At 38.5% G+C, this 15,168-nt stretch overlaps 1 protein-coding gene across 2 annotated transcripts in view; it reads right to left on the bottom strand.

Annotated features, from left to right (window-relative positions):
- Positions 1-8,735: 8,735 nt before the first annotated feature.
- Positions 8,736-15,168, bottom strand: part of PRKG2 (protein kinase cGMP-dependent 2) — a 106,567-nt gene continuing 100,134 nt past the window's right edge. For both annotated transcript variants that reach the window (XM_028124225.2, XM_028124226.2), the window contains 2 exons: positions 10,975-11,041; positions 8,736-8,831 (listed from right to left, as the gene is read on the bottom strand). In XM_028124225.2, the coding sequence (XP_027980026.2) occupies positions 8,736-8,831; positions 10,975-11,041 (163 nt within the window). The remainder of the gene's footprint in view (positions 8,832-10,974; positions 11,042-15,168) is intronic.

Genomic DNA, 15,168 nt, shown 5'->3' with positions numbered 1-15,168 from the left:
CTACCTCCCTGAGGGCTCACTGTATGGGAAACTTACAAGACCTCTTTCTTTTCCCAAACATGCCAAATTCACGAATAGCCCTATGGCTTGTGCGTTTGATTTTTCTGCCCGGAACACTCTTTCCCAGACTGTCCCAAGCCTGTTTCCTTTCACCACTCAAGTCTCGGCTCAAATGTCACCTACTCAGAAAAGCATTTCCTTACCACTTACTCAAAGTCACTCTCCCCTCTTCTCAGCCCTGCTCTGTCACATTAGCCTGTTTAATTATATTAATAGAGTTTATCACTGTGATGAAAGTTTACTTTTTATTTTCGCAAAGGGAAATGAATTCTCCTTTTAAATTATTAATGTAGGACGCCTGGGTGGCTCAGTTGGTTAAGCGACTGCCTTCGGCTCAAGTCATGATCCCAGAGTCCTGGGATCGAGTCCCGCATCGGGCTCCCGGCTCAGCGGGGTGCCTACTTCTCCCTCTGACCCTCTCCCCTCTCATGCTGTTTCTCTCTCTCTCTCTCAAATAAATAAATAAATACAAATCTTAAAAAAAATTATTAATGCGATTTTGTTTTTGCCTTCCTAAGAATAAATCTTGGTTCTTTTCTAGAATCATTCACCCGCTGATTAGGATTAATTCCAGTAGGGTACTGAGAAAGTCTTAGGTAACATCAAGCTTTTGAAATTCAAAAGCCACCCTTTGGTCCTGAAAAAGGATTATCTAAATTCCTCTATCTCCTTTAGCTTCTAAAAGGTCAGACTTTTGTGGAAGAGATCAGAGAACTTTATGTATATAAGGGAAATACAGACAGAAAAGAAAGACCAGGAAGCCTGTCCTTTTCTATCCCCTGGAAACTGTGGAAGGAAGAGGGAAGAAAGGTAGCCCCTCCTTCCCACACTTGGGTCTCATCACAAGCTGCCCTCAAGCAAAGCACAGATAGTAACCTTGGGGCCCCAGCACAGCCCGCAGTATGAGGCCCCGAGCTAGAGTTATCCTGAGTCCCCTTGCCTTCTACAGTGTAAAAACAGGACCTGTAACTCTGAAGGTCTGGCTAGGGAAGGTTATCAGAGGAAATTATCTTCGTAGGAAGCAGGTGGCTTTGTAGTGAGTTCTGAAAAGCAGGTCTCAGCTAGAGCCGGAAGGGACCACGGTCAAACCCCAAAAGCCTCTAGTACCAGCAGTAACTGAGAGGAACCCAAGTCATCAAGGGCCCTGTCTCAGCCCAGAGACAAGAGATGATGAGCTTCCCTCACCATAAACTTCTGCTCCAAACATCAAACAATTAGTAAGTAGTTACCTGGCCCTAGAGCTTTGACTCATCCTCCATTTTGGTCAGGGATATAACTAGAAGAGAGGCTAAATGAGAATCTGAGCATTTTTGTCTAAGAGACATTTTCTAGATAATGGTTCTCATACCCCGTGGTTTATCAGAACCATCTGGGGAGTTAAGAAAGCCCACGGAGGCCCAGACTTCTAGAAGTGGAATGGGGCCTAGGCCTTGATACCCATTTCATTCCCTATTACAATCTGATACCCACTAAAATTTGAGAACCACTTCCCCTGGAGGGACTGTTCCCATTATTTGTTTGGATTAACTTTAAACTAGAGGTGACTTTTAATGTCCCTCTCACTACCCAGTAGGTGGAAACTCAAAGGAGATGAGATAAACTACAGATATATATTTTTTAATTTACATTTTTTTCTATGTACATTCAACTTTAATGTTGAGTTCAATTATGTAATGCACTCTGTTTGTTTAATAACTTACCATTAGCCTCTTGCAATTAGAATATATGCTTCATGATGGGAGGGATCCTGTCTATGTTGTTTACTGCTGCACACCAGTGTCTGGAACAGAGTAGTCACTCAAATATTTGATGAGGAAATCAATCAATCAGTTGATTAATTAACTAATTCATGCATAGTCATTTAGTAGAGAGAATTTGGTGTCAGGAGACACTCTCTGGGTAAGGAAGAAGTAGAGAAACAAGGCATTGAAACTCTGGCAGAGGCAGAACAAAATATTTTTCCAAAACACCCCAAAAATGTTTAAAGAAGTAAATTACCTGTCCCTATCGGGTGAAAGGCTTACTTTGCATCCTTATATCAGAATTGAGAGGTAAGGAACAAATAGAGTCTGTAAAAATTTGACTTGAAGATTTAAGTAAGTAGGTGCTGAATACTGGAGAGGCCTCTGCCACGGTCTGTCACCTGGCTGGAAAGTGATGTGACAGAGTGACATGAGCCATTGGCGTCCAGCAGTCCTTTGGTTCATTGACCTTTCCGATATCTAGCTTACCTGATTCAAATTTTTTTAAAAGTAAATCTGTTCCTTATCATAAGATATAAATCTAATGTATAAAACTTAGAAAATATAGAAGAAAAATATCCATGATCATATTACCTGGATATTATCATCACTATTAACCTAGTGATCTAATAAATAGGAGTGTTCATTAGGACTGTGATTTTTGTCCCTCTGCTGTACCCCCAGCATCTATGAGTGCTTGGAACAGCACTCAATAAATAACTGTTGAGTGAATTCATTAAGATACGCATTAGTTTTCTTCACAGTCGTTATCCATTAAAGAGGATTCCCCTTACTCCCTTTGATCTTTATAGGCCCTCAAAAAGAAAAATATATGTTTATATGTTTTTATTAGCCCTTCTTTACTTTCTTTGGCTTTGATTCATGGATTGTATTTTTAAATATTTCTACGCACACTTTGTAATCTTTTGACTCTCCTTCCTAAATGCAAAACTGAGCACAGACTTTACAAGAGACAGGCCAAGCAGAATATAGAAGAGGGCAACTTTCCAAATCTTGCATTTTATGATCCATTTAGCAATCTGAGCATCCTCCTGAATTTTAAATAGTAGGGTTGGATAGTTGACTCATAGTCAGCTTGTGTTCTGGTGTGACACCTGGCTTTCTCCCATCCCCCTTGAGAGAAGCTCCATTTGCTCTACTCAGTTTCTGGGATTGATGCATTGCTGGTGTTTTTCCTTTATTACATCAGATTTTCTTCTGCCTTTTTTTTTTTTTTTCATTTTCTCAATGCACATCTCCTTCCTCGAAACAAATTTCATGTTACTTTTCATTATACCATTTTTAATGTAGTAACCAACAATAAAATAAAAATATCTTGGTTTTATATCTTTCCAAAATTGAAAATGCTCCAGCTCTTATTCAATTCAGAACTTGCCTATAAATCACCCGAGACAAATTGTTATTGCTGGTTTCAACTGAGTTGTGTGGCCTGTCTCTATGTCCCCTTTGATAACTAGTGGGTAGAAAGAGAGGAAGAAAATCTCATTACTTAAAAATCCAAACTAAATAAATCATATAAGAATAATTATATATTATATATTTTACTAGTTTTGAAATTGAGTGACTTTACACTTTGTCAATTTAGCTAAGCCAGAAATAGACTGTCTCCCAGGAGTCCCTTCTCTGTATGGTTCTGAGTTAGGCTCTGGCCACAGAAGAAATCCACATAAGATATGAAATGCGGAAATGAGGAGCAGCCATATTTCTACTCTGGAGGTCATGCAAGACCAAGCTACTGTGGCGGCTCACACACTCTTGTTGATCACTGGTCACCTAGCAGCCAGGTCTGTGGTTCCTCCAGCTCTAGCCAGATTGCCCGGTCGGCGTCCACAAATGCCAAGCCAGGTAGACATGCAGGGTGCCAGCTTATCCTGCAGGTCACCCCTATGACCAAGTCGGCAACCATGAAAGACAGAAACCGGTTCCAGTTTGTCCTCCCGAGTCCTGGTTTGTCATCACAAATTGTAGTTTTTCCTCAAGGATCCCAGTGTGTCTTCTTGCATCCATAGATTCTGAGTTGGGAACTGGGGAATTGTTTATGTGGCTACTCTGGCTCATGCACTGTCACTAGGTACAATCAAGGTATAGGCTAAGGTTCCAGTCTCATCTGGAGGCTTATGTGGAGGAGCATCTGCTTCCAATCTCACTTCCGTGGTCATTGGCAGGATTTAGCTCATCACGGGTTGTGGGACTGAGGGCCTCACTTCATCACTGGCTATTGGCCAGAGACTCCTTCAGTTATTTGCCACATGGGCCCTTCCATAGAGAAGCTCATATCATGGCAGCTGGTTTCTATCAGAGCAAGCAAATGAGAAGGCAAGGGGGTAAACAGGAGAGAAGCAGAGTCACTTTGTAACCTACTCTTAGAAGTGACATACCATGATTTTGATTATAATGTTTGTTAGAAGGAAGTCACTAGGCTCAGTCAACACTCAAAGGGGAAGATTATAAAAGGGCATGAATGCCATAAACAGGGGTAACTGAAAGCCATCTTTGAAGTTGTCTACCATACCTTTTCAGATCAAAAGGCCTTCTGAGCATCTTAAGTATGTGCTGTGCACACCCTCTCTTAAAAAAAAAAAAAAACTTTTAAGAATCATTTTCCCTGTAGCTTCTTCACAGGAAGATGTGGAGTATAGACTTTGTCTAATGGAGTGAATCATAGATTTATACATAGGAAGCTCACAAAGTTTTTAAAGAAAATATATCAGCTTGGAATGAAGAGACAGAGACAGACAAATTGAAAAAAGTCATTTCTACCACTAAACAGTTGCAGGCAGGAAACAGGTTAAGAAGTCTACCCAGCTGCAAATACCAGCCATATCTTATAGAAAAGGAAGGATGACTTGAAAGGCAGAACCAGGATTCTACACAATGAGGCCAAGAGCTATGGAGAACGACTGATGGGGAGTATGACTGAGCAGAGAAAGCAGAGAAAAGGTACTATGTGTCAGGCCAGATTCCAGAATTTGATGGACTAGTGACTGCTTCGTGCCTCCTATCTTCTCCCTCTCTGAATGCAAGTATCCATTGTGGTTATTACCATTCAGTGTTGGAAGTGTGCTAATAGATGACTTAGTTACTTAGTTCACAGGCTTCCAGAACTAAAAGAATATATCCACAGAATTACAGCTGAGGATCCTTATCTACACTCAAACGGATTTAGATGGACAAAATCTTAGATCTTAAGCTTGAGCCTGATGCTGTAATAAAATAATATTTTTAGGGAGGCTCTTGGGAGGGAATGTGTTTATTTTGCATATGCAGTAATATTATTCATCTATGACCAGGAAGTGGATTGTGGCAGTTTTTAAAATTGCTTGTAAGTTTTATGAAACTCTCTTCCTTAAGTCTATGTTCCCTTTCCTCAAATCTGGGTGGGCTTTAAATGTTTCCACCAACAGATTATGGTGGAAGTGATGTCATGTGATTCAAGGCTGGTTAGTAAAGGATTAAAAGCTTCTCCCTTGTTTCCTGGAATACTTGATTTTGGAATCCTAAGCGTCTATGGAAGGAGTCTGACTAGTTTAAGGAGGAATCCCAGCTGTGGAGAGGACATGTGTAGGCACTCTGGTCAGATGTCCTAGTCTTTGAGTGGTCTCAGCCTAGGCTCCAAAAAATGGGTGACAAGGCTGTAGGTGATTCTAACCCCCAGCCACTGAGTCAGCTGGGGCTGTGAGTCTTTCCACATGATGCCCCAGATGTTGTGGAATAGAGACAAGTCATCTTCACCATAAGTCTGAAATCCTGACCCACAGAATCTATGATAATGGTTGTTCTAAGCAACTGAGTTGCAGGGTAATTTGTTATATAGTCCTAGGAACTGGGATGAAGCCATGAAAAACCATAACAGCAAAATTATGAAGGAAATGCATATTCGAAGCCAGTGTTTAGCTTTGAGGGCAATCAACAGTGAGTATGTTTATAATTATTTTAGAATCATGTGTGAATGAGATAATGGACGTAAATACTCCTAGCACAATGCCTATAGCAATAAAGAACAAGGGTTTATTATCATGCCAAAAGAAATATATGTATGTATTTATTTCCAAATGGTTATTGTCAATGACCTACAAATAATAATACTCTGGCCCAATGCTCCAAAGGTTTACATGTACATCTCCAAGTTACAGATGGGTAAAGATGGGGTTTGTTGTTCACACACATCTGGGCAGAGCTAGAATTCAAACCCAGGTCTCTTTAACTCCAAATCTCTCACTTTTTTTTTTTTACATTCCTCTCCCTCCAGACATTTTCATATTTAGAGAAAAGATTAAGAAACTACGACTATGAAAAGTTGGCCCCACAGAGAAGAGGCTCAAGAATGAAAACTTAACTTTGCACTTGGAAAAATGAGAACAGGAATGATTTGATGATTAGGAATATGATGGGTTTCTATACTGGGGGATTAGGAATATGACGGGTTCTGTATTTTTGAAGAATATATTTACATATATAACCTTAGCTCATAAAAAATTAGAATTTAGAAAAGTAGGTGAGCTCTTAATAAAGTGCTTCATTTTGGCGAGGATTAACTCTTCATCTTACGTAGTAAAGTTTGACCCACCATCTTCACTTCATGATTTAAAAGAAAAAGATGAATGCTGGATTTAATTGGAGTAACTGTACATACAGATACCAATGATACATAGGTTCAGGGCTAAATGGTTATTAGGTCCCCTTTAATTCTAACAGAGACAGTAACAGTAGCTCCCACCCATGCAGCGTTATTTCACAGATGTCAGCAAAGGACTCTTTAGGTATCCTTCTTAATCCCTGAACCAGGTCTCTAAAGTAGGTACTTACTACTCTACTATGTCTTCTTCTACAGATGCGAAAGCTAGTACTTTACTCAAAGAAGTGAACTCAGTTTCCCAAGGTCACCCAGCTAGGAAAGAGCGGAGTTGGGATTATATGATGGTTCAATCCCTCATTTCTTCATCTTTATAAAGTACTCTAAAGGAAACAAAATAAAATCACACGTGGAGATGACATACTGATATGGCCAATCACAGGCAAAATAAAACTGCAGTACTCTAAGTTGGTTTTTATTTGTATATATGTAAGTCTTTTTTGAATTACAACGATTGTTTTCCTTTGAGAATATCATTGCTATTATAACTGTATAGTTCTAATATCCATCCAATGCATAAATTTTCTACATTTATAGGTGGGTAATTTAAAAATATATACATGGAAAAACATACAATGCTTACAAACCAAATGCAAATAAAAATCTTTAAAAATCTTAGAAATTCATTAAGCAGGTTATGTTGATCCTATTAAAAATGGTTTGTCTATGTACAATACATGATCTTTAAAAATACTACTCCAAGAAACAAAAATTCTTTGGTTCAGCAAAAAGATTCTCTAAATGTGGAAATTCAATTTGTTAAGGATGCACCCTCTTGGGTTGGGCCTCACTTAACTGGTTTGACTCTTCAGGAAACATATAGCTGACTCTTTCTGAATGCTGAAAATATGGGTGGAGAGTGGGTAGAGGTTGCTTTTCCCATAGAACATTAGCATGTGAAAATATAACCAGAAGCTTGAATAATGCAGGAACCTCGATGTTATTTTTACTCTGCCAGATCAAAAAGATACAGAAAAAGTCTGCTTCCCATCCATTTGGTGGGATCGTGGTTGATGCATGACAACATTCTCTAGTAAAGTTCTTCGGCGCTGGTATCCAGTGCCATTGAAACTAGTCTATTCATCATCTGGAAGATTGTGAGGAGGAGACAGGAGGGCACATTCTGGATGTCCCTTTTACTTAAGTCCCATCACTTCCTCAGCGGCTTGTCTACCTTACAAATCTAAAATTATAAACACATCCATGACTCAAATCTCTTTAAAAAGAGTTATTGATGCAATAGTGATTACAGGGCATCAACATGAGCCAAGGAGATATTCATTAAAAATTAACTGTGGTTATTCTATACTCTTGATTCATTAACGGCAACAAACACAAAACTGGCCAAAATATCTCAGTTGTAAAGAGTCAGCAACCTTACCTATTAGAAATTATTCTCTTCTATATTTAATCAGAAGGAAACGCCTTACAATTTTGTGCCTGCGTGTTTACTACTTTGTGAAAATATTTAGTATATAAGATAAAACCCTACCAGAGGCCCATCACTTGACCACACATTATAACTACCTTTAACAAGGCTTTCGAAAAGTCTCTGAGGTATCACAGCTCGTCACAGGAGAACAAAAATATTTTTTCCTTTATTTTTTCAAAGTTCCCCAATGGAATATAATTACTGGCTGGGTGAATTAACTCATTTATGCTAGGAAGTGGTACCATTGACTAATACTTAAACTTGCCTTTCCCCAGACTAGTATCAGATGCATGTTAATATGTTTCTAGGTTAAATCAGGTGAAAATCAAGAGCTTCTATCCACTACAAAGACTTCTGCAAACCACGGGTTTGAGATGCTATAATGCTTACATGGAATTGTTGAGAGTAGGGGAAGTCTTCCAGAGTTCACCCGTGTTCTTCCTTCCATTTGCATGACTTAGTTGCTCAAAGGCAAGACACTTTTTAAAATTTACTAGGACTCAAAGGAGACAAGTATGATTGGGATGGAGCAATAGATTGCAGAGAAAATTATGCCCCCTCAACAAAAATTATTCTGACTATGGAGAGGGGAAGAGAATTGCTTCTAACATTTGAGAAGAGCAAAGAATAGAATACATGAATAATTCAGAGCATCTAAATGAGACATTATAACTCAGAACCACCTTCATATTCGCATTGTCCACCCAGCTCATGGGCAGGGGGTTCTCTTCTTTAATGGTCTCCCCAAAGACATTATAATACTCCAAAGAGAGAAATGATCACTCTTGGATTATTGGTCCTTATAGTCCTCTTCCAGGTGTAGAGGCAATAATCATCTTTTCTTCTGTCAAAAGTCTTTATCCCAGCCTGACAGCTCATCTGGAGGCACTCCTTTTTCAGGGGGATACTTGTCGAAGTAGCTGTGGTCTGTGGGTCCACTGAGCTAATAGAGGAGGAATTAAACCAAAGGTGAGGATAATGCTGACTAAGCATGTTATATACGGGTAATGCTTTTTATATCTGAACACTGCTTTTATACTGCAACCACTGGTAAGTTACATGTAAGGGGACAAGATGACCAAGTATCATTTTTGAGTCACACTCTCAGCCTCTGAGATCTCCCCTTTAGTCCAAATGGATCCAGTCACTGCGTTACATTCAACAGAAGCTACCTGGCTTGAGGAAGTATGTCCAAAAGAAAAGGTGACAGAAATGGTATCTATTTTTTTTTTTCAGATTGAAAAACATTTTAAAAGTAAACATTTTTTTTAAAAAATCAAAATTTGGGGCACCAGGGTGGTTCAGCTGGTTAAGCATCTGCCTTCAGCTCAGGTCATGATCCCTGGGTCCTGGGATGGAGCCATGCATCAGGCTCCCTGCTCAGCGGGGAGTCTGCTTCTCCCTCTCCTTGCTCCTGTGTGCTTGCTCTCAATCTCTCTCTCTCTCAAATAAATAAATAAAATCTTTGATAAAAGTCAAAATTTGCCACTTTTAAGTCCTTTTTCCACTTTATAAAAATTTCTCACCAACCTTGAATTTCTACATGGTTAATTGACCCCTATAAAGTTTCCAGAATGCCAAACAAAGGGCCAGTTCAAAATATTATTGTCCCTGTTGAAAGAGTGAAATGACTCTGGAATTAAACTATTTTACAAAGCAGGTGGTTTTCAATTCTTTGCTTTCAAACAAATTTTAAAAGTACCTGATTGAATTCTCCACTGATAGATCAGTAAAAATACTACTTATGATAAATCATAATGTGTTTTTTGGGAGAGTGGGGAGATCACTCAGAAGGCATTCAAAGTGACATTGCTATTATAAAACCCTCCACTCCCAGTTACTTATTTATGTGAACACAATTCTCAGCACTTAAGAGCCATATAATTTTAAAAATGAATAGAATTGACGTGGAGCCTGATCCCATTTTTTTTTTTAATAAGTAACATTTCTCCCCCGGTACATAAGTAATTTCTTCTCAAGAAATATTTGTTAAATACTTGCTTTAAAAGTTTGCAACATATTTCTGTTGTTTGATACTCCATGTTATAAAAATGTAATTACAACTGAATCCAGAAGAAATATGTGTGTTGTCACAGAAATTCCTGTTTGTCATAGGAATTTTAAAATTTAGAAAACTATAGTTGAAAGCCATTTAAAGAATAATCAAATACTAGCAGGCATAAAAATATTTTTACATAAGATGAAACTTTTTAGGGAAAATGGGATGGAAATATAAAAATATAAATTCAGAGAGGAAAAGGAATTATGTAATATTGCTGTCTATGGATTTTAAATGACTAACGGGCATCCAATCTCACCGGTATTTAGATTACATTACATATATTTAAAGGAGTAATGTTTTACTTTAAAATGTCAATATTTACAACATACTGGAAATCACATCCTCCACAATTTAAACAAGATGTCAATCTAAAAATGGTTTTAAAATTCCTTTAAGGAGAACACAGCATGAAGTGTAGAGGGTGTTGACTGAGGTCATTCCTGAGTCATTCTCCGCGCCCCCACCCTTCCCCACCCTAAGTTAGCAGATGTTCTGTTTAATCCCGAACTATGATGTCCAACCAGCCACAGGTGGTGACTGAGCACCCCAAAGGTGGCTAGTCCAAATTGAGACTGCTGTAAAATCCATTTGGGATTTCAAAAACAGTATGGAAAAATAAATGTGACATCTCATTAATATTTTATGTTGATTGCATATCAAAATGACAATTTTTTGATATATTGTAATAATTAAAATTAATTTCACCTGTTTCATTTTACCTGTGGCTAACTAGAAAATTTTAAATCATAGTATTATTCATATTTTACTTCTAGAGCCCTCTGTTAGCCTGACCAACATTGACTACCTGGGGACTTAGATTTATATGTAATTGGTTCCTGAGAACTGAGCTGATCTCCATCAAACAAGAAATACTATTTAGTCCCTATAATCACAATTGCTATGACATTTTCACTTAACTTTTAAAAAGTATTAAAAAAATCTAAAATGTGGTATACACCCCTATTCTGTTTATGAAAACAAAAACTAGAAAAAAATTAAGAAAGTAATATAGCAGATACTATACCTCTCTCTGTAAAGGTGATGGAAGGTTCCGTGCTTTCAGTCCCTCCCAATTAAAACCATTTAACCACCTGAGAAGTAGAAACAGTACAGAAGAATATTACTTGCCCGATAAACTATCAGCCGTCGAGTTATCTGTCAGTCCATTTTGTTGCCCTCTCCCTGCCTGCTACAGTGCAGCTGCACGTGTGGCGGGTGGGGGAATGCATAACCATACTGGTTGTCTGGTCTCACCTTAAATCCATGCCCACTAACCTCAAGGGGGTAGTTCATGCCGCCCAGCAATTGGTCTAGATTTCCCTGTTGTCCCACTCACTGTCACGCTCCCTTAGACCCATAATTCATACTTTGTCCTCTCTCCTCAAACTTCCAGAAACCACCCCCATCCTCACTCCCCGAATGATGACCTGACTTACTATTTCACTGAGAAAATTGAGCTGTCACAATCTTCCACCAGTCTATTTGCCTGCCTGTTCACATCTGTGGATCCCTTTTCTCGTGCACCATGAGTTCACTGCCTTTGCTTCTAGGGAAGGTCAGCTCAGCTCCTGCACTGTGTACTTGATCCTGTGCACTCCTCGATTCAAAGGCATGCTCCTGTCATTCTCCTCTCTATTGAATCCTCAATGCCCACCTGCTAGATCATCCCCATCAGTTTGGAGACATTTTACTTCTTCCAACCACAAAACACCCTCCCTTGACCTGAGCTCCCATCCAGCTTTCACTTTGTTTCTCTCCTCCCATAGGAGGAAAACTCATTGGAAGTTATCCAATCACTCTACTTACCCATTTTCTCCTGACCATACTACAATCAGCACCCACCCCCTCCACTCCTGTGAATCTCCTCAATTCTCAGTTTTTGTATTATTTCACCTAGGAGAATTTACCACCATTCATTACTCACACTTCCTGAAATACTTTTTTCACTGGCTTCCAGGACATGTTATCCTACTTTCTTGGGTGTTTTCCCTCGTTTCCCACAGCTATTCCCATAGGACTCTGGTGTGCTCCAGGGTATCTGAAAACTGGCTAGAGGCGAGACCATGCAGGTCTTGTAGAACACAGGATTTTATGCTTAATGGGAAGCCATTAGAAAGTTCTAAGGAAATAATGGAATCTAAGCACCCTTCCAAAAGATAATTCTGGCTGCTATGTGGAGCATGACCACAGGGGGCTATAAGGAGGCAGGGTGGTGGTAGAGGTGTGAGGCTGAGGGCTGGGGAATTTAGGTGGCTGTCACACTCCTGTTTGTCACCCACGCCAAAAATGATGCTCTTCCATCTTTTCTAATCTCTTCTCACTGCGGGAGTTGGTTTTCATTCAGTCCTTGACTGGATCCCCCATTCCAAGTCTAAGCTTAGCGAGAATAAAAATACTATAAACAGAGGGAAGGCTCTAGTACATTCCATTTCAGGTGCCATTCTTAACCCAAGGGGCCATTTTAGTATAAGCTGCTGAGACACTAATCAAAGAGTGAAAGTCAGACAGCAACCCTAACTGTAAGGCTTCCCCTGTCCTTGCTACAAAACCACAGAGTCCTCTCCTTGATCCACCCATCAGCTTCTTGGCATAGACTGAGCTTCATTTTTAGGGATTTCTAGGTGCACAGTCGTGTGGATTCTTTTCTTTTGCCACCAAATACTGCCACAATTTCTTTTAACATATTTTACAGTGCTCTCTACCCAGAAGCTACTCCATAAATATTAATAAAAATCATTACTGTTACCCTACTGAATCAAAGAGCCTATACATTTCTTGCTGAGTACTTGCTACAATTTGACTTACGGCAATATTTACTTAACATGAGTGGCCATTCACTTAACACTTGGCCTTTTGACACTAACCACATTTTAAGTAACATAAGTGCCAGCATGCATTCATGTGTAAAAAATATTCACCAAAGAAATATTAGCAGCAATGGCACATAAACTGCTTCTTCATTTTTAGAAGACTGGTAGAAGCTATTCTGGAGAGTAATTTTAGCAGCTAGAAATATTACAGGTAACATTAAGGCACTTGAAACAAATTATTCCTCTATCTAGCAGGAAAGATTTAATTGCACCCTACAAATACATTATCCCTCTTTTCAGATAGGTGTTGGGAGACATGATCGATGCCTAGTTCATACGTTAGCTCAGAAACAGGGGAGGGAGGAGCTCTGATCATGTTTAGTTAAGATGATTTAACTCAGAATGGACAAACATAACAATATGCTATGTTAAATTGTATTGTTTTTAAATACAAAGTTAAAATGAATGGTTCATTTTATTTTAGAGAAGAGTGAGAAAATCTGATGGCAAATTTCAGAAAGATTTTCTTTTTAATTCCAAGAGTATACAGAGTAGAGAAACTATAAGCCTTGAAGACTTATGGAAGGTTTTAGAGCATTCCTACTTAAAGGCAGGTTCTTAACCACCACCCCCCCGCCCAGCTTTATATTTTAAGAAACACTAGGAAAATCAGATGAAATAATGTCTTTGAGCTCTCTGAGCTCACTGAAACGCACTGTGTAAATTTGGTCCATCTTATTACTGAACTCTACCCCATGCACTGCACTCCAAATCTACCCTTACGTGGCCAAGAACATCCCGCCTGTTAAGAAGAGTGGGCAAATTAATCCCTACAGGGAAGGAAATTCAAAATTCTTCATTACCATGCTGAGGTGAGAAAATCCTTTAGCTTCAGTTTGCATACGCACCCAATCACAATTTGACAGCTACATTTAAATGAGCCTCAGGTAAATAAGAAAGAAAAGATAAAACCAGAGCCTGTTAACCCAACCATCCGGGAGCAAAACGTGAAGACGCTTCCTTAATGAGCAAAAGGAGGAAAATACATTGGAGGGATGACTTTAATTGATGGGATACTTGTTTGCTCAATATGAATAGTGTGTTTATGTGTCATTTTATAATGAGAAAAGAAATTGTAATAACTGCATGGAGAAAGAAAGATAAATTGGAATCTAAGACAAATAATGAGCTTTACACTGAAGGCAATCCAAAGGATGACAAAGAATAATAAAAATACTATAGGCATTTTCATGTCTATAAAATGCACAGCTGAGTCTGTCTCTTTCATCCTCCCTCCCTCCGAACACACCCTTAAGGCAAAGCCCAATATGAATTTACAATGTTGAATACATGGCTTTATTTCAAGTGAGTTCATGAATAGATAGAACAGGGTTGGCAGCCTGCGGATTTTTTTTTTTTTTTTTTTTGAAGCTGCACCACTACTGTTAAGCAAAATGAATAGTGTTTCTATTCAGAAGCTTTTCTCCCTTTATTTCCACACTGTGTTCTGTGCCTCTAATTCTTCAGGAAAAAATACCCAGATAGGAATGAAATACTGAAAGGTGTTTTCGTTTCTGAACATAAACACTTCAGTGTGTTCACAGGTTGTCAATGATGAAATTCTCCAATTTAGTTTTTCTGTTATCAATAGTACTATCAGTTGGTGATATTTTTTGTATATTGTGAGCAAAATTAAAACATTTTGAGGATTGCAGGATTTAGCCAGGCATCAGTTGTTTTAAAAATCTGAAAGGCTTGAACTCTACATATATAAATCAAATCAAAGAGGATGATTCATGGAAGTTATCACTGGTTCTGAAGGCCAGCTTCAGAAATCCACAGAAGTGCAAAGATGCATGTTAGATTATTGTATAAGGCTGAAACAGTGTTTGAGGTTTTGTGGAAATCAATGTACTTTATCCCAAATGTAAAATACAATACTAGGCTCAAAATTTGGAGAGCTAGTCAAAGGAAAATTGTATTTAAAATAAATATATATTATTAACTAAAACTGAAATATAATACTATGTAACAGTTGATTTCTCTTTAATGTTGACAACAGTGACTATATTGTACTTTAATCACAAATCAAAGGTCAAAATTAGAACTTAATTTCTCTATAGAATCCAAGTTGATATTCTTAAAAAATAATAAGGGGCTCCTGGGTGGCTCAGTGGGTTAAGCGTCCAACCCTTGATCTCAGCTCAGGTCTTGATCTTGGAGTCATGAGTTTAAGCCCTGCACTGAGCTCCACACCCAGTGTGGAACCTACTTAAAAAATAAACATAAAAATAAAAATAGCAGTGTATAAAAAGCTAAGTTGCTATAACTTAAAGATGTGATTTTGTCACTTGTTTTAGAATTTCATCCATTCTTGATGTGAACTTTCAGCATTAGAGAAATCACCT

Source organism: Eumetopias jubatus, unplaced genomic scaffold, assembly GCF_037043125.1.
Source record: "Eumetopias jubatus isolate StellerSeaLion01/CBP00866 unplaced genomic scaffold, mEumJub1_p1.0 scaffold_2, whole genome shotgun sequence".
Classification (NCBI taxonomy): Eukaryota; Metazoa; Chordata; class Mammalia; order Carnivora; family Otariidae; genus Eumetopias; species Eumetopias jubatus.
This window is presented reverse-complemented; position numbering and strand designations above follow the sequence as displayed.